This window comes from Amphiprion ocellaris, chromosome 5 (genome assembly GCF_022539595.1).
Source record: "Amphiprion ocellaris isolate individual 3 ecotype Okinawa chromosome 5, ASM2253959v1, whole genome shotgun sequence".
Taxonomy (NCBI): domain Eukaryota; kingdom Metazoa; phylum Chordata; class Actinopteri; family Pomacentridae; genus Amphiprion; species Amphiprion ocellaris.
The window spans coordinates 23,778,469-23,797,275 of record NC_072770.1 but is presented as its reverse complement, the minus strand read 5'-3'; the positions used below and the strand labels follow the sequence as shown (position 1 = coordinate 23,797,275).

The following is an 18,807-nucleotide window of genomic DNA, read 5'->3' as shown; positions in this document are numbered from 1 at the left end:
CAATAATCAGAGTCACACATCTTTGAATATTGGGCAGATGCCTTCGTAAAGAGCAGATCACCAGAGAGGTAAAGAAGTTGAAGGAATGAGATGTTTTGTTGCCCTGAAGCAGGGACAGCATTTAAACTCAAAGATTTCTGAAACTTTCTACTACTACTAATAGTAACAACAACTTGTATCAGTTCCACTTCATGACATGCCATGATGAGTATAAACACAATAACGCCTCCTTATATCTGCCTGTCGTCTGTCTCATCAAGATCGCCACAGTGTCGTATTTACCAACACTAGCAACATATAAACAGAAGTCACCTTCCAACATTGTGCAACGAGTAGAACTCTGGGTACTTCCTGTGTACGGACATAACCATACTGAGTGTTGAAACGAAAAGTCTCTTGTCACAGTTTGGCGCTGATTAGCTCTCCAAGACTGTGTGTGTGATCCATTGAGTGATCCCAAAATGGATCACTCACACAGTCTTGGAGAGCTAATCAGCGTCCAACAGCATAAATGTATATACAGAATGTACAGGGCCTATAAAAAGTAGTCTTCATGGCATAGTCATAGCCAGGAGTACTGACTGAACAGTGACTGGATCTTCCAGAAACAGGTGTCTTTATACTAAAATTCCTTGAGACACGTTTTCTGCACTCATTTGAGCTACATTCACTAACTGTATGACCTGTAGTACTTTGGAAAAACAATAAAAGGGGGCATCTTTCAAGGAAGGGCAAATACTTTTTGTAGTAACTGAACATACACTCACTGGCCACTTTCTTAGGTACACCGCTAGTAAAAGGTTGAAGCCCCTTTTGCCTGATCTGCCTTAATTGTTCGTGGCATATTTTCAACAAGGTGTTGGAAACATTCCTCAGAGATTTTGGTCCATATTGACATGATAGCATTACGCAGTTACTGCAGATTTGTCGACTGCACATCCATGATGCCAATCTCCCGTTCTGCCACATCCCAAAGGTGCTCTGTTGGATTGAGATCTGGGGACTGCGGAGGCCGTTGGAGTACAGTGAACTCATTGTCATGTTCAAGAAACCAGTATGAGATGATTTGAGCTTTGTGACACGGTGCATTATCCTGCTGGAAGTAGCCATCAGAAGATGGGTACACTGTGGTCATAAAGGGATGGCCATGGATAGAAACAGTACTCAGGTAGGCTGTGGCATTTAAACGATGCTCAGTTGGTACTAAGGGGCCCAAAGTGTGCCCAGAAAATATCCTGCACACCATTACACCAGCAGCAGCAGCCTGAACTGTTGATACAAAGCAGGATGGATTCACGCCATGCTGCTATGCCAAATTCTGACCCTTCCGTCTGAATGTTGCTGAAATTGAGACTCATCAGACCATGCAATGTTTTTACAATCTCCTATTGTCCAATTTTGGTGAGCCTGTGTGAACTGTAGCCTCAGTTTCCTGTTCTTAGCTGACAGGAGAGACACCCGGTGTGGTTTTCTGCTGATGTAGCGCATCATCTTCAAGGTTGGACGCGTTGTGCGTTCAGAGATGGTATTCTGCATTCCTTGGTTGTCACAAGTGGTTATTTGAGCTACTGTTGCCTTTCTGTCATCTGTTGCGTCTGTTTAGCTATTTGTGTTAACAAGCAATTGAACAGGTGTTAAAAATAAAGTGGCCGGTGAGTGTATGTAGTACAGTGCAAAGGTTTTAGAAGTTTAGATTTTTAGCATCTGATAGGAGCCAAATTCATTCTGCACAATGGCCCCAAATATGCAGACCACACCATAAAGCACCACATTCAGCAGCAAGAAGAACAAGGAGTCCTGCAAAAGAAGGTCTGGCCTCTACAGAGTCCTGATGTCAATGTCACGGAGTCAGTCTGGGATTACATGAAGAGACAGAAAACACAGAGACAGCCTGAATTTACTGAAGATTCATATTCAAAGCATGTATCTTGAAAAAAGACTTAAGTGTACCTTCGACAACTGAAGCTGTTTTAAGGGGAAAGGCTGATTACACCAATTTAGGTTTCTCTTTTTGTTAATTGATAAACAAAATCTACTCATGACCATCAGTTTTAAAAGCATTTACTGCATGTAAATCTACATTTCCCCTTTAACTTTTCTTGGAAGACACTGAAGAATACCTTTCTACACAAGAGGCATGTTTTTAAAGTAATCAGCAAAGACACGAACAGAAAAAGCCACAAACCACAACATATACCCACAGCTGCACTTGACAGTAAGAACAATCGGATTTCCAGCACACGTGAAAGCAAATGTTGTTGCATATGTAAAACTGACACAGAAAGGCTTTCCATTTGATCATGTCTTCACCCAGAGCTGTGGGCTTTGTACTGAGGTAACTGCTGCCTTGAGTGGGGCAGGTCAGTCAGCTCCGTCTGGTGAGAGGAAGTGTGTTATCATGCCACTTCAAAGCACTGTGTCATCACCTCAGCTGAGAAGTCTTCAACCTCCACCTTCCTCCCACACCTATAAAAAGTGACATTATGGGGTCACAACTAGGGAAACGAATGTCACTCATTCTCATAATTGTGAAAAAAACAAAAACAAAAAAAACACTGAAAACTCAAACCTTTGATGATGAAAATCCTCCAGTGTTAACTGTTGAGAGGATCTCTTCAGAAACCACACAGATCATGAGCCTCTGAAGTTCAATTCAGCTGAAACATGACCTTGAGTTTTAAATCATGTATTCAGTCCCCCCACGTCCTTAACATAATGAAATGAGAGCAGGGCCCTTCCACTTTTTACAAAAAGTGTGCTGGGTGGGTGTCCTGAGGTTGATTGTGGGTATTGTAAGGGGGTAAAACCTCATACGGGACTCCCCTCAAGCCCCATTTACCCCCATTCTCACTTACCTGGCAGACAGACTGACAGAGATGACTGTGGGTTTCGTGACACTCAGAGCTGGAAGCTCAGAGCCTACGGTCGCCTCGCACCTGAAGAGAAATAACCATGTGCACTGGCGGGAAACCGCTCAGAACACACCAGTGTTGGCAAATGTCCGTGTTGACTCAATGCCACTGTACTGTTAGCTACGCAAATGCGTATATTCCAGGAGTCACTCATGCTAGCAAAGACGAGAGGTTTGTCACAAGTTGAGTCTGTGCACTCTGTGTCAAAGCCACAAATCCCAAACCGACCCAACAACCTGAGTCACAACTAGAGATGTCTGAGCTGAGAAACTCTGTAAATGTGGAAGCAGAGGTCAACTATGAAGAAAATACTTTTAAGATAGGTTTTCTTCACAAAATGTTGTTTGTTCAGTTAGACGACAACTGAAAATCCAGAACAGATGTCACACATGAAATGCATAGTAATCACAAGCAAATTGTTTATATATTAACTTTGAATTTAGACACCAGGGCTACTTCTTCTTGCAATTCATACATAACTATACGCTATACATAATTTCACATTTTCAAAAGAAGCAGTGCTCTTGAATGTCACTCAGCGTAAGAACTATTTTATAATAGAGTTAAAACTAGATGCTATAACATCACTAGACCGCTAAAGGTGAAAATTCTATCAAATGTTTGAAATTCAATAAAAGTTTTCCAACAGGAATTACTGAAGATTTTAAGAGTGTGATACAGAAATCCAACAATTCTGACATCTATATCATTCGTTATATATTTTTAAAATATGTTGCCTCTATAAGTGTAATGGTTATTTTCTTGGTCTTTCAAAATTGATTTCAAACTCAGAAAAGAAGATTGTTTTTTATATGTTTTTTTTTTAATCCAAAGCCGAAGCAGACAAAAGTACGGCAGGTGGAGCAGAACAGACTCAATGACAGGAAAACAGAGACACATCTGTGCTTCCACTACAAAAAAATTGTGTTGAGGGACCCAAAAAAAAGACTTTTCATAAACACTCAAGAAACATTTGTACTTATTGAGAGACTTTAGGTGTGATGTGAAAAGTAACGTGGATGTGACTTTACAAAATTAAGGGAATCAAAGTGACCAAGTCATCGATCATTCTCCATGATCCCAACCAGACTGAGAAGTGTCCTTTGTGCAAAAAAAAAAAAACACTAAAGAGACAAAACATTTCCCCACTCTGAATGTGATGACAGCTTGCTGGTGGTATGTCAGACAGTCCTCTGGGATGAGGAGCAGCTCTTCAGTACTTTCCTACTTTCTATCAATCCTTCAGGGCATATGAAGGATTGTTGGAGAATGCTGGCATTGCGCCAAATTAGCCAAAGACTGAGCTTGCCTACAATTGAGTTGGTGCAACAACAGTAACTCTAAATGACCAGTCTGCACTGTGTGGTCTCAAGGGGATGCTACTGCTTACACAAACACACACAAACACTCCCTCTTGTCGCCTTGCATTTCTCCGACATATTTGCAAACAGAAACCGCTAACAAAAACATTCTAGTAGTACTTCAAGCTGACAAACACATCTGCATAGCATTAACATGAAATAACGTGGCAATGTTTTAAATTCGGAAGCATAACATTGGTAAAAGCTTCAACCAAATGGTAGGCAGGGGTTAAAAGCCATTTGCTGATTTAGCAATACTCAGTAAGGCCTATGCTAAAACGATCATGAAGACCATGAAAAAATACAGTATCAGTTGCCTCCTACTCTCCTATGAGCTACAAGCAGGAGAAAGATGGGCCAGTTTCTGTTTTTAAACATGGCTTTTTTCTCTGCCCTAAAACTATGTACCTGAAAAACAAGCGTAGATTAAGGTAGGAGAGAGGGGCCACGAGTGAGGTGCTCTGTCAGAATGGCACACGGCCCTTGAGTGAGTGCATAGGCCTCTGTTCAACATTCACAAACACAAACTGAATCTGACAGACAGTCCCAGTCCAAGTCACAGAAATTAGCAACTATTTCCAGCTAATTCCAACAGTCAGGGACAAGAGTCCTTACATTCCACACGTCAGTTCAAAATACATCTGCTTACTCTGCATGTATGTAAAAAGAAACCGTCCCTTGTTTATATTTTTTGGGATTTAGCCATTTGATTTAACATTCAGAAGTTTGGGGCTAGAGTAGGGCTGCAGGGTAAAAGATAACTACTGCTAATGCTAAGGCTTCATGTCTTATTCCAACATTCAAGCCCCTCTGAGTACAGAACCTGATATTTGGGAAAGAAGAGGAAAGAGATCTCACTGATTCCCTGTCCTCCCCTTTTCTATAGTTGATAATCTCTTCAGTGGTGTAAAAACGCAAATAATCATCCTTTCTGCCGGAGCAGAGTGACGAGTTTGTTAAAATGGTAAAAGTAATAAAAACAAAACACTCTTACAAAACATTAGAATTTGTCATGAAAAATAAAACACTGACAAAATCCATGCAATGCGACTTGTGTCGACAAATTATTGCTTCCTTTTCACAACCTGTGTTTGTATGTGCATGCATGCGTGCATCTTTCAGTGGGCGGCGGACTTTGGGTCCGCCATGGCATTACTGGCTTTCTTCCTCCTTTTCGTTAGCAGTGGATTGGTTGAGTCATCAATGGTCTTGATTTTGATTTGCTCATAGTCAACCCTCATTGTTGCCAAGGCACTCGTCATTTCCTCCTAGAAAAAATTAAGAAAAGAAGATCAAGAGGCTACTGGCTCCGTCCACCAAAATCTGCTGTTTTCCAATAGACAATATAAAATGATACTGGAAGGCTCATCAAGTTAGGAGAGCATGTGTCAAAGCACAATATCCGCCCTACATGAAGCTACTGCCAGGAGACAAGAATTGCAATCAAATACTTCGTAAGCATAGCTCCTTTCTGTGTAAATTATTTTTTCAATAATGAAATTTCAGTTATGACCAATATCTTTGACATTTCAAGTATTTTCTTCAGGGCATTTGTGAATGACAAAAAGCATCATCGTAAAACCAGCTTCATCTTCATAAAGCTGAATAAAACTAACTGCGCATTTCACACTACACCTCAGACTAAATTTTAGTTTTTCTTTTCCGATAATAAGCTCAAGTACGTGAAGTTTGGCTGTACTGTAGTGTGTGTAGGGGTTCCAAAAGCCTGTAGGAAGACAGTTTCCTATTTTGCGGTTTAAGTGTGGATCGAGGTGTGTGCACAAATAAGCTAAAAAAATGTTATTCTTTTTATTCATATTCAATTGAGGATACAAAATCAAAAGTTCCAAAACTGATTTATGAATCAAACATGCACACACAAAAAATCACAGCATATTTTCCCCATTACACTCAAATCAAAAATAGGAAATAAAAAAATATAATAAAAAAAAATTTAACTCACTAAAATCATAGCAACTTTAAACTTTGTCTTGTAAAAGTTTATATCTGTTCACACAAGTGAAGTCTTTAAACATGACATTATTGAAAATACTTTGTTGAACAAAAAAACCCAACAACAATGACTTATTACTATTATTACTTTATCCCACTAAACACAACAATTCGCTGCACATAGATAAAGTGCAGCACACAAAGAAGTCATTAGATTGCTGATCTCACAAATTGGAAATAAATAAATATCCAGTTCAAGTACAGTACTTCTGATTTCTCAATTAAATATGTAAAGAGGAAACTACACTGTAAAGCCAAATTCCTGCAGTGGATATGTAATTATTGCACTAAGACATTTGTAGAAAATTTAGATGGCTTAATGTAGCCGTAGTCAAAATTAAACAACGAACCTACATTGGGTATACGATGTAAATCAATTAGCTAATAAATATACTTTCATGTGACCACAATAGATGGTGGATACAAACGCCATAAAAACAGTTTTTTTCATTTGATGATCATGAAAATGTCTGCATGGTGCAAAGAGAACAAGATATCCAACCTTAACGTCCTCCCATGTGTCCTTCTCCTCCTTCAGAACTCGACTGGTGTGAAGTGGTGTCTGGGGAACTTCCATTGATTGCTTTGGGAGGACACACACAGTGACGTCCAAATCGTACTTTAGTGTGATCACATGGGCCGCAATAGCCGACACAAAAAGGTAAGATGAGTAAACACATGTAATGTGTATAGAAGTGCTTACATTGATCCATGGATGATTCATGAACTCTGTAATGGTCATCCTTTGGGTCGGTTCAGTCTTTAGGAGGGTCCTAATCAGTTGTTTGGCTTCAAACAAAATTAAAAAATAAAGCATTATGTTAAAAAAAAACCTTGCTAGTACAACTACTTTTCAGAAGTCTTTCATCAAAAATGTGACAAAATGAGAAAAGTGCATAAAAATTACAGACACATTCAACCACAGCTTGTTAAAGACAGAGGCCTTTGGCCCTGCATGAAGGTGATAAAACATAGTTATCATATACTTTTGTTATGTTAGCATTTATTAGCATACAGACACAGCATATGTCCATATATGAAGAGCTATCTACTAACATAGACAGGGTTTATAATGCCCCATTTTCTATATAAAATTTTCTGTATTTCTAGATAATGTGAATGGGAAAAGAGAGGTGAGGGAGTTTTGAAACTGCAATTTAGACTGATCTGGGAGAGGCAGCCTTATCTGTTGGGAATTTCTCTGAAATATTACCTTATCCTTTCATTGTTGAGAAATCCTACTTAGAAGAATCAACAGTACAGACTGTGCTGGTTCTTGAGTATTACACTAAGAACAGCACAACCATCCATTTTGTAGTTTCACACAAGCACGTACACTTCTCCGTTAGAGTTAATTGGGTAGGTGCATACCATCACCATCTGACTTCTATTTTCTCTTTAAAACCAGCGTATTAGTCAGAAAATAAGACTTCACTTTCAATTGCAGTGAATGTGAATGAAAGCAACAAATTAGAGGTGAAAAACCATCGGTTTCTTTTTCTTGATCAGAGAGTAAAGACCAGGCTGTTTGTCATGTATAGCCGAGATGCTACGTAAAGGATACCTGCAGGAGTTTATGAAACAATGACACCACCATGAAACTTATTCTCACCTCTATGAAAGTTTTTTAAATTATACAAATTTTGAGATATCAGTTACTCTGCCAAGGAACGTGGTGGAGTTATGTGACGATCAGCGTTGGTTTGTCTGTTCACAACATTACATTGTTCATACATTAATCATTTTAATGTGCAATAACCATTTCATACTGAGCATTTTACTTAATCTGACACTTTAAAGCAGATGTTGCACCTCATTGCACTACTACACTACTTTTACAGCTTTTAAAATACTTATTTCTATTTACTTGTGTGTATGTGTGTGTATATATATATATACATATACACAGACACACACACACACCCACACACACACACACACACACACACACACACACACACACACACACACACACACACACACATATATATATTTAATACTTGTTTTATACAGCTGTTCGTTGTTTGTTATACTATGTTGTTTTTGTTTTTTTGGAAGTGCCAACAAAATTTCATTGCAGAAAAGCATTGACAATAAATATCCTTGAATCCCTGAATCCTTGAATTACTCAAAAACAGACTAACTGAAATTTTTAGGGAAAGTCAGAAATGACACAAGGACCAATTGATTAGATTTTGGCAGCGATGCAGCTTATAGTCTGGTTCCACAGATTTGTTAGAGATTTCTGTATCATTGTGAGAAAGCGGCACGGTGTCACTGTAACTATGACAACAAGCGAACACTACTTAAGTTGCCTGTCGACAATCACCATTGCTCTCTGAGTGCTTTTCTTGTTTTAAATGTGATGACTTTAGATAAACAAAATGATCAATTGTAAATTTTGTTTCTTAAACAGTTTTAGGACAAAGGTTAACTCAACAGTGTACCACATTTCAAATCAGTTCTCCTTTACATGAATAGAGCAAATACATCTAAATAAATGACTTCCTACTGTACACTGCAGCAGTTTGTAGTCTTACCTTCCTCTGATACATCAGACCATTCAGGGTTGGGAAACTCATACTGGCCCATCCTGATTCTCTTTTTCATCCCAGGAGAAATGGCTAGACCGTGGTTAGAATAAAACGGGGGGTACCCACACAACCTGTTGAAGGTTTAAAATGGCAACATTACATTGCAGTAACGACAAATCATACATGATGAAAGGATCAGTGAGATCACAAAAAGGCTGACTTACAGGATGTACATGATCACACCCAATGACCACATGTCACATGACTTGTCATATTTTTCTGGGCCCAGAACCTCTGGAGCTGCACAAAGTCAGGGAGGAATAAAAGCAAAATGTCAGAAGGTGAAACCAATGTGTTATGCCTATTCATAAAAATAGACAGGTGGAGAGAATATGACATGTAGAAACAGATCCTTACCAACATAGTAGGGTGTGTAGCAGGGAGTAGCTAAGGAGTTGTGTGAAGTGGTCTCCTTGGCAAAGCCAAAGTCTGTGAGTTTTAGCAGGGCACTGGGTCGCTTCGTGGAATACAGTAAATTCTCTGGCTGCAAGGAGTATCGAGGATCCACGCAAAACAGAAAATAAATATTGTCCTGTTAGTAACCGCAGCTGTGACTCATCCAATAACCACACTGCTTTAATTTCTCAAGAAATAAAGTGTAAATTTCCTGTTTCCTCGAATAAAAATACCAGGTTGTGACACAAACCTTGACATCCCTGTGGGCAATGTTGATTGCATGCAGAAACTGAATGGCCTCCCCTATGCTCTTCATGATGTCAGAAGCCTCTAAAGTAAAGAGATAAAAAGCTCTTTTAGCAGATTACAAGCAGTGCACTGTGAGAGACATAATGGCCAGATATCTCAACTCTTCTCTTAAGATGCAGCAAATGTGAGTATCACATAAAGACTTTCTGATGCTGTTGACCCTAAAAGTGGTCTATATATTTGGCAGGTGGCAGTCTATGCTTGTGTAGATACAGTGGTAACTCTGAATCAGTGCACTATGAAAGCACAAAACAAAATATTGCAGTAGAGTAAGAAATGATGTGATGTTTAGGTGAACATCAAGTTGTTACCTCTCTCTGTGAAGGCTTGGTCTCCTCTGTCCTGGATTCGACTAAAAAGCTCACCACCATCCATGCTGGGCAAAAAAAAAATATATATATATATATATTAGGATCATATTATTTTAAGTAGATGCATTCTTTGTATAAATTTTAATTCATAATATGTGAAGCCTAGTATAGATATTTAAGGAATCAAACATCCATGGTGGAGTGTTGCAATGACACTAATGGAGATACAGAATGGAAACAGACCTTAGGAACATTTTTTGTAGAGGAAGTTTCCAGTAAATTAACTATTACTTCATCTAAAACTGATAACCATTGTATGATTACAAAAAAACTGTGTCAAAATAAAGTACTAAATCAAAATAACTGACGTAAAATCTAATTTGACAATTGTTCTAATGTGGTCAGAACCAATACTGAAGACTTCAATGAGCACCAGAGAATTAGCACGTGTTAAAAGAATATTGCGACTGACTACACTGTTTGCTATTATATGGTTTCTCCTGAGGCAAGGATATATTGTGTTGTCTGTACATCTCAATAGAAAAATATCCATCCATCCATCCATCCATCCTCTATACACCGCTTAATCCTCACTAGGGTCGCGGGGGGGGGGGGGGGGGGGGGGGGTGCTGCTGGAGCCTATCCCAGCTGACTCAGGTGAAGGCAGGGGACACCCTAGACAGGTCGCCAGTCTGCCGCAGGGCCACATACAGAGACAAACAAGCACTCTCACATTCACACCTACGGGCAATTTAGAATGATCAATTAACCTCAGCATATTTTTGGACTGTGGGAGGAAGCTGGAGTTCAATAGAAAAATATACACAAAATAATAGCAAGAATAATCAATTAATCCAAGAACGTCAGATATCAAATATGCGATGCAGCTTTCAGGATTTGACACTTCATGCTGGTTGAGTGTATAAGACGTATGAGCGGTAGTTACTGACAATGTATTTTGGACAAGAGAACACATCAAAAGCAGAATTCTATAAAGATTTAAAAGAAGGCAGAAGCAGAGTTTTTGTCCTGATGTATATCTAGAATTTGACTCTCACACAACAACCAAATTCTCAGTTATGTCATTTAAAACAGTCAAGGTATAATTAAAGTATGCTGGCACTTGAAAATCCTTGTACACAAAACGCATCAAACTGCATGGATATGATTACGAAAACACTTGGTAAAGCCATTTCAGAGGAAATGCATAAATAGTTAGCTGGTCAAAGGACTTGAAACAATGACGATATAACTTGGAGCCATTTTGTTTCTCTCAATGACACAAAAGCTGACTGGACATTTCCACACTTAGTTTTTTATGCATTTTTCAAAAAATAAAGAAATAATGCTTGGCATTTTCAATAAATCAAATGTATCTCCCCAGTGATTTCGGTCCTTGCAATGTTTTTGTTCTCTCAAGCTGCTAAGATATGAATCTTGGTCTTAAGCGGCTACTGTAGTCCTGGGCAGCTTTCATGTTTTCAACAAATTTCAAAAATTGCATACTTGTGTTATTTTTGGAGTCAGTTGCTGTATGAAAAAAAAGTATCTACATTTAAATGACAGATTTCATAAAATACTACTGGCACCTGAGTAGTTTATGATTATATCTCTGCAATGTTGCAACCATAAAACAAAGGAAGTAGAAAAACAAATAAAAAATGTAACTGGGGTAAGCAAGTACTGTCAAATGCAGAACTAATGGCTGTTAACTTCACATCTATTGAGTATGAGAAACTCATGCTAAGCTTACTTGATAAGTTTCATTTAGTCTAGTTTATGCTCAGTATGACTAAGTTTCAGGTCCAACCATCAATACCAATTTTGTGAGTGTCGAAAAGCGCATGATAGCACAGACTGATTCTTGAGGGACGGCTGTGTTAATGGGAGAGCAGGATCTGCAAACTGCGAGCTGCGGGACAGCCCTGCTAAACCACAGCACACTTCTAACTTCTCATAATCAATCATCGCATTTTGCATAGTGTGAAACAGACAGCAGCTCGATCGACCGTGCGCGCTCAGATATAAAAATGATGGCTCATGTGAGAAACCTCGAACAGTGAGGCAATCCCTTGGTTGTGCAAACGAATCTCACTCTGGTCTTTTGTGATGTGGTCAAAGGTATGAAAAATGTTCTCTTAAACCCCACCCTCTTCCTCTGCATTTCTCAAAATTTTGAGAGAAGTGTGATTTCTCAGCAGAATAGATACTAAATGATTTTGATGAACACGAGAGTACTAAAAGTGCACATCTTACACCATCTCAGCAGAAAAATGCATCACCCTACAAATTTCCAATCTGCCCTCTTTCACATCTCATACACAGTGCAGAGCACTCTCACCAGCAAGGAGGATGAAATGGAGATATTGAATAATTTAAAAAACAACTCCAGCAAACATCTGTGTTCTTTTACCAAAAGTTTAAAAAAAAGTTTTATCATTCTGGTAAAGCTTTGGAAATTATTATATTGATCTTTGACATTGGATATATAATAAATAAAAGTTTACATCTGGTCAAATGATCTAAAGCTCCAATGATGAGTGAAAAGCTGCAATATTATCCATCTGTACATATTACACTTTAGAATTCTTTAATGAGCAGCTGAACCATTGCCATAACTACTTTGAATATGCAATGTTCGCAAATATTCCATGTTTAATAACAACACGGTATGCATTTCAATTAGTACATTAATAAAAAGAAGGGCCAGAAATCAGATGAGCACTGAATTTCCTAAATGACTTGGCATAGTGACCCTTTACACAACATGGGACATCACAGCTGAAGCAGCAGGATATAGGTCATACGACTGACTCAGTGACTCAGGGCAGGTAGACAGAACAAAGAGATTTGATTGTGTTTCTATCTCTCCTAGTGTGATATTCTAGGAAACATTTTAGTTTCACCAGAAAACTTTTTTATTGGCAAATAATGCTGAGTTCATTTTCTCAGGGAAATTAGTCATCAGAAGCATTTCTGCATGTGAATGTGTAGGCAGACGAGTCCATCCTCTGCACTACAGTGGTAACCACAGACCTAATGAATGCACGTGTGACAAGGTGAGAAGGGGTTGGTGGTTAAACATGCTAGAAAATGGAAATGCAAAGGTGAGGAAAATATACTTAGCTCATTTAGAAGAAATGGGCCATTTTCTACTAAGGTCATAAACAACAGTTTTACAATAATTGACCCTGCTGAAATGTGTTAAATCATGCACTTTCACATGAATATCACAGTAAACACATGAAGAAAAAAAGAGTTAAACCTAATAAAAAAAAAAAACTAATTTATTCATATAAATTCTGAATGTAAAAAGTGCAAGAAAACAGTAAAATAATGTAACCTTATTTCGGCACCACCTATTTTTAGTGAGCTGATATTAATTTTATTGTGTTGACGTGTTTTATCTGAACTTCCCTTAAATTTGAAAAACAGATCATTCATAACCAAGTGTACTTTTTGTAATCAGATGAATCAAATCTCTTTTTCTTGTCATAGTTTTCTCTTTGTTAATGAAAGGCAGCCTTGCTGTACTGCATTGCTAGTATCGCAAAAGCTGTTCCTTGGGCACTCAGCACATGCTTTCCTGGTCAAAATGAAACTATGTACAAGAAGGTGAGTATTTGGACAGTTAAACATTGTTCTTCAGGCTCCTTACCTAAGCACGCTGTATTTGAAATAAAATGACGAATATAATATTAAATTGCCACGTGGGATATAGCCATTTATAACACATTATTTCCCAATTGCAGAGCTTCGAAATTAAGAGGGCACTTGACAAAAAAAATCTTTTGTTTCAGTGTTAGGTCATGCACCAATTCATGCTCTGGAAAGCTGAGCCTTTTCTAAGCTGCCTTCACTGATATGCCCTCCAAACACCTTTGCGCTACAGTTCTTGGCAGGATGACAATAAGTTGCATTTATTTATGGTCTGCTGCTACATTTGGATAAGTATTATATTCAGTATACACTACCGGTCAAAAGTTTTAGAACACCCCAATTTTTCCATTTTTTATTGTAAATTTTGCATGTTAATGTCTCATTGTACTCTGAAATGAAAGCATAGAACAAATAAACAAATGAAGTTAAAAAAAAAAAAAAAGTCAAAATGTTTTCTAACTGACTCATTAAAGTACCTACTTTTGGCAGATATAACAGCTGAACACACATATGGCATTCTTTCCACAATGGAAATCAAATATTCTTCATAAAGTTCTTCCCAACTCTGTAGCAGAAGTTCCCATAAATGTGTGGCTCTTGTAGGTTGCTTTGCTTTCACTCTTCTGTCAAGTTCATCCCAGGCCAGCTCCATGGGGTTTAAGTCTGGAGACTGTGCAGGACACTCCATGTTTTCAAGCTTGTTCTTTTCCCTAAGGTAGTTGTGGCATAGCTTGGACTTATGTTTTGGGTCATTATCTTGCTGTAGGATGAATCCCTGACCAACTAGGAACATACCAGAGCATGGTACTGCAGAATACCGTGGTAGCCGTTTTGGTTCTGGGTACCTCTCACTCTGTACAATCACCGACCCTGGATCCAACAAAAACAGCCCCAGACCATCATGCTTCCTCCTCCATGTTTCACAGTTGATGTCACACACTGAAGAACCATCCTTTCACCTACTTGACGGCGTACAAAAATCCTGCATGATGAACCAAAGATTTCAAATTTTGATTCATCAGTCCATAATACCTTGTTCCAGGCTTCATTAGTCCATTGGTGGCATTTCATGGCCCAGGCAAGCCTCTTTTTCTTATTCTGACATCTTAGCAAATGGACTTTCTTGCTGCAACTCGACCTGTCAAACCTGCAACTTCAAGTCTTCTCTTCACAGTTGAAACTGAGACTTCTTACTACGACCACTATTAAGCTATGCTTGAAGCTATTGTCCTGTGAGCTGCCTATCACCAAGCTGTTGACTCTCAGAAACTTGATTCTGTTGTGGTTTTGGGTCTTCCAGACCTCTTCCTGTCAGAGTTTCCAAGAGTTTCTGACTGCAATTTGATGGTGAAGAAAACTGTACCTTTATTTTCTTCGCAATTTCTCTGTAGGAAAGACCTACATTTTTAAGTGTTATGATGATCTGTGTCTCTTTTATATTTAATTGTCTTTTCCCCACCATTTTTATAGCAACACACTACTTTCTGCAGTGCAGTACTGTTAAAATAATTCTCTCGAGGGTTTGGTGCCACGTTGTGTTCCAACACTACTTTTATGCAGACAGAGAGGGTTGTAAGTAATCAAGAAAAGCTGGGACACCTGTAGGATTTGGTAGCACCAACTTTCAAGGCTAGATCAACCTCCATTACTGTAGAACAGCTTTAAGTTGATAACCCATTTCTTGTTCCCTGAAAAAGACCTTTTTGTATAATTCTGAAATTCATTTCAATTCAATTTTATTTATATAGCGCCAATTAGAGTCAAATTGTCTCGAGACGCTTTACAGAACCCATAATGTACATTATTTTTCAGTTTTGGGTAACCTTACCTTTTTTAATCTCTGCCAGTTCACCACTTACCTTTGTACCATTTCAAGCTATTCATTGGACTTGAACTACTTGAATTCAATTTTTTTTTTTTTTTTTTTTTAAAAACTGAAAAATTGGGGCGTTCTAAAACTTTTGATCAGTAGTATATGTGTGTGTGCTTGTGCATGCCTGGTTACTCACCACTCCATGACAATAAGAAGACACTTCCTGCCTTGATAGAGGTTCTCAAAAACATCAATGATGCGCACAATGTTGGAACAAGGCGACGCCCTCCAGTGGAGCTCCACTTCCCTGCGGGCTTTGGAACAGTCCTGCAGCATCTGATCACAGAGACAGAGTTGGACAAGGTGAGGATGATTAACATCAAATATACATATAAAATATGCTATAAGTCATCATTGGGCAGCAGGTGATAAGTAGAGCCCAGGTAACTATCTGTCGCATGATAGTATTATCAGGTGTGCAATGAAATGATGTCTTGTAAGTTATAAAAGGAATTAAAGTACAGAAAAATGGAAAGCACTGCTATTACTATAATTACTACTATTAACAATCACACAAAAGAAGTACAGTGCTGCCATCAGATGGCAGAATGTTGAAAAGATACTTCAGCTTTTCCAGCTAGTCTTGTATGAATATAGCACCCTCTGTGTGTCACATATGGTCAATGCAGTATTCAAAACCAGGTTTCATTTCAAATGATTTATCAAATGTTTCTATGTATTTATTCACACTTAGAATATTATGATTTTGTGAAGTTAATTTTAAGCCTTAAATACTTAATTTAAACTGGGAATTTTGTGGGGATGTATTGTGTTTTTTTGTTTGTTTTCTTTTATTTTTATGTCATTTTGAACCCAATATTATGTTTATCTACATAATACTGAGCAAACACATATTGACAGGGTTAATTTACACATCTTTTTCAATAAATTTAGTGTACACACAAGTTATTTAATTTGTTCAAAGGTAGATAGAAGAGAACTGTGTGTAGACTTTACTTTAAACCTTCTTATGAAATAACCCCTTATTCATGACAAGCACTTGTACTTTTTGATGCTTAAAACGTTTGTACGCACTGGTATTTACAAATTTCCACAATTAGAATAGGATATTCAATATTGGTAATGCAAGTAAAAGTGAAGTAAGTGAAAGCTGTCAATAAGTTACTAAGCATGAGTTTTTTAAAACTGGGTACCCCTATTTAGTAAGCAGTAGAATTTACTATGGACAGAGTCGTGCATTATATGACCCTGCCAGTTGTAAATAACACAGCAAATGCCACAGAGATTGTCATAGGAAACTAGCCGCTTCCCTTACAGTAGTAAAAACAGTTGCTTGGTCAAATATAGGTCTGAACTTGTGAACTATGACCTCAAGCGTGTCTCAACGAGCAAATATAAGAAACAAGAAACAAGGCTGTCCTGAGAACTCACTTAAAACTATAACTGATGCAAATATAACATATATTCAAACTAACTTCCATTTCAAAGCAACTTTCATTTTTGGTGTTATTTAGAAATCAAAAGCTGCATTATAGCTCTCACAAATGATTCAACAATTTTAACCGCATGTATAAAATAACTGATTCATAGTTGATTCAAAGAGGTTTTCAACTACAGAAGAGTGTTTACTTCTAACCAGAGGCTTGTAAAAGTATGAAAGCAGGGACAGTAAAAAGACAAGTAGAGACAACTGACTGTTAAATAAGCAATTGTGTTTGTTTATGGAATTAATTTTACCAAACAGAATGCATTCTAGCAAGTAAAATCTTAAAATATCCCTGTCAGTCAATAGAAAGAATTCAGTCAAGTGGCTTTGACAAAGAGCCATCGTCTGTCCATTTTGTAGTGTATTACATTCCAACGCTGCCCACATTTACAGCACAACAGTGGGCTTCATTCCAGTGGACAATGAGTATGCAGTCTGCTGTCTGGTCTGGCACACAAATTTGTCATTATGTTTACATGCTCGTAAGAAGCCAGGTTACTCAGAACTAGCAAGTTACACAAGAAATCAATGTGTTTACATACAGTGCTGTCACGTGGTTCCTGTGGAGATGCAAGCAGCAGTACCAGAGCTCTCTCCCAGCACCTACCTTATTTTTGGACATTATTACATATTATACCGAGGACAGAAAGCATAAATGAATCCTTATTATCTGCATTTGTGCATACATTTTCCTTAAAATATAGTCAGACCTTCAAAAGAATTATGAACAAACATCATCTATTTTAACTGAATAAAAATAACCATACTGTCCTTGTCTATACTGAATATGTGAATCCACAGTGTAATGACCTCAGCAGAATTAAAGTGAAGATAGGCATTTGCAAACTGGGAGTTCAATCAATAAAACAAGACTTGAGGTGTGGATTTGAGCTACTTTGATTTGCAAAAAAACAAAAAAAAAACAAAAAAAAAAAAAAACAACCCACTTGAACATTTTGAGTTTCCTTTTCAAATGAAGCATCTGCTGATGAAAACCACTGAGATCTTATCACCAAGACTCAACCATCAAGAACTGTTCATTTACAAAGAGCTGGAAAAGATTACACTGTAAAAAAAAAAAATAACAGGGAGGAAGAGCTCAAGGTAGTTTACTAACTGCAATGTGTAGGCAGTAGCTAAGGCCTGACAGTTGCATCTACTTGTTCTGTGTGGCTGTTGGCCTCTCGTCATCTAGATGGCATGATGGAAAAACGGAAGTTTGATTGGCATCTGATTTGTTGTAACCAAATCATTTTCAGAGAACATATGAAGCTCATCAAGACCATGACGCTTTTCTTGTTCGTAAGCAAGTACACAAGATGTTAATGTTATGGATGCAAACGCTTCATCATCTACACTGTCAAGTCCAATGCTGAGTCTGATCAGTAAATTGTGATATGCCTCAGCCCCATTTCCAAACATTACTGGTCAATAAATGACACTTTCATTCCATAGTTTTTATAGAGGAAGATGACTAAATAAGATGCTTCCAAGTAAGTAGAGATAAACATGTCTAAAAAAAATAAACCAAAATTATTGGGATGAATTGGGATATAATAACTAATACAATCACTAATACAATGTGACCTGAAGTCAGCAAAACAAGGCATGTGGTGGAACAAGTTTTTCCAACATATTTTCCATATTCCGTAATCCGATTAGTTGGAAATCTCTTACTGTCATCTAGTTCTCAGAGTTTCAGATTCTTCAGCATACTATTTATATCCAGTATACTGAAGAGAAACATTTTTACAAATAAATAAAATTGTCTTGCAAAATAAAAAGCAGTGAACAAAGCACACTTAAATCTAGTAGTGGATTTTCAAGTTCAGTAGGCCCACAGCTCACTTTTCCTGCTTCAAATCACTGCAGAAGACCTTTCTCAGTAGTGTGGGGATCAGGCACACATTTATTAAAAACAGGTTTATTTT

The 18,807-nt window shown here is 37.9% G+C and overlaps 1 protein-coding gene across 1 annotated transcript in view; it reads right to left on the bottom strand.

Annotated features, from left to right (window-relative positions):
• Nucleotides 1–3,713: 3,713 nt before the first annotated feature.
• The window catches only part of mapkapk2a (MAPK activated protein kinase 2a), a 33,379-nt gene continuing 18,285 nt past the window's right edge, over nt 3,714–18,807 (bottom strand). The window contains exons 2-10 of the mRNA XM_023267227.3: nt 15,566–15,705; nt 9,897–9,961; nt 9,527–9,606; nt 9,238–9,364; nt 9,045–9,120; nt 8,827–8,951; nt 6,990–7,075; nt 6,789–6,869; nt 3,714–5,541 (exon numbers count right to left, since the gene is read on the bottom strand). Of these exons, the coding sequence (XP_023122995.1) occupies nt 5,392–5,541; nt 6,789–6,869; nt 6,990–7,075; nt 8,827–8,951; nt 9,045–9,120; nt 9,238–9,364; nt 9,527–9,606; nt 9,897–9,961; nt 15,566–15,705 (930 nt within the window). The 3' untranslated portion in view covers nt 3,714–5,391. The remainder of the gene's footprint in view (nt 5,542–6,788; nt 6,870–6,989; nt 7,076–8,826; nt 8,952–9,044; nt 9,121–9,237; nt 9,365–9,526; nt 9,607–9,896; nt 9,962–15,565; nt 15,706–18,807) is intronic.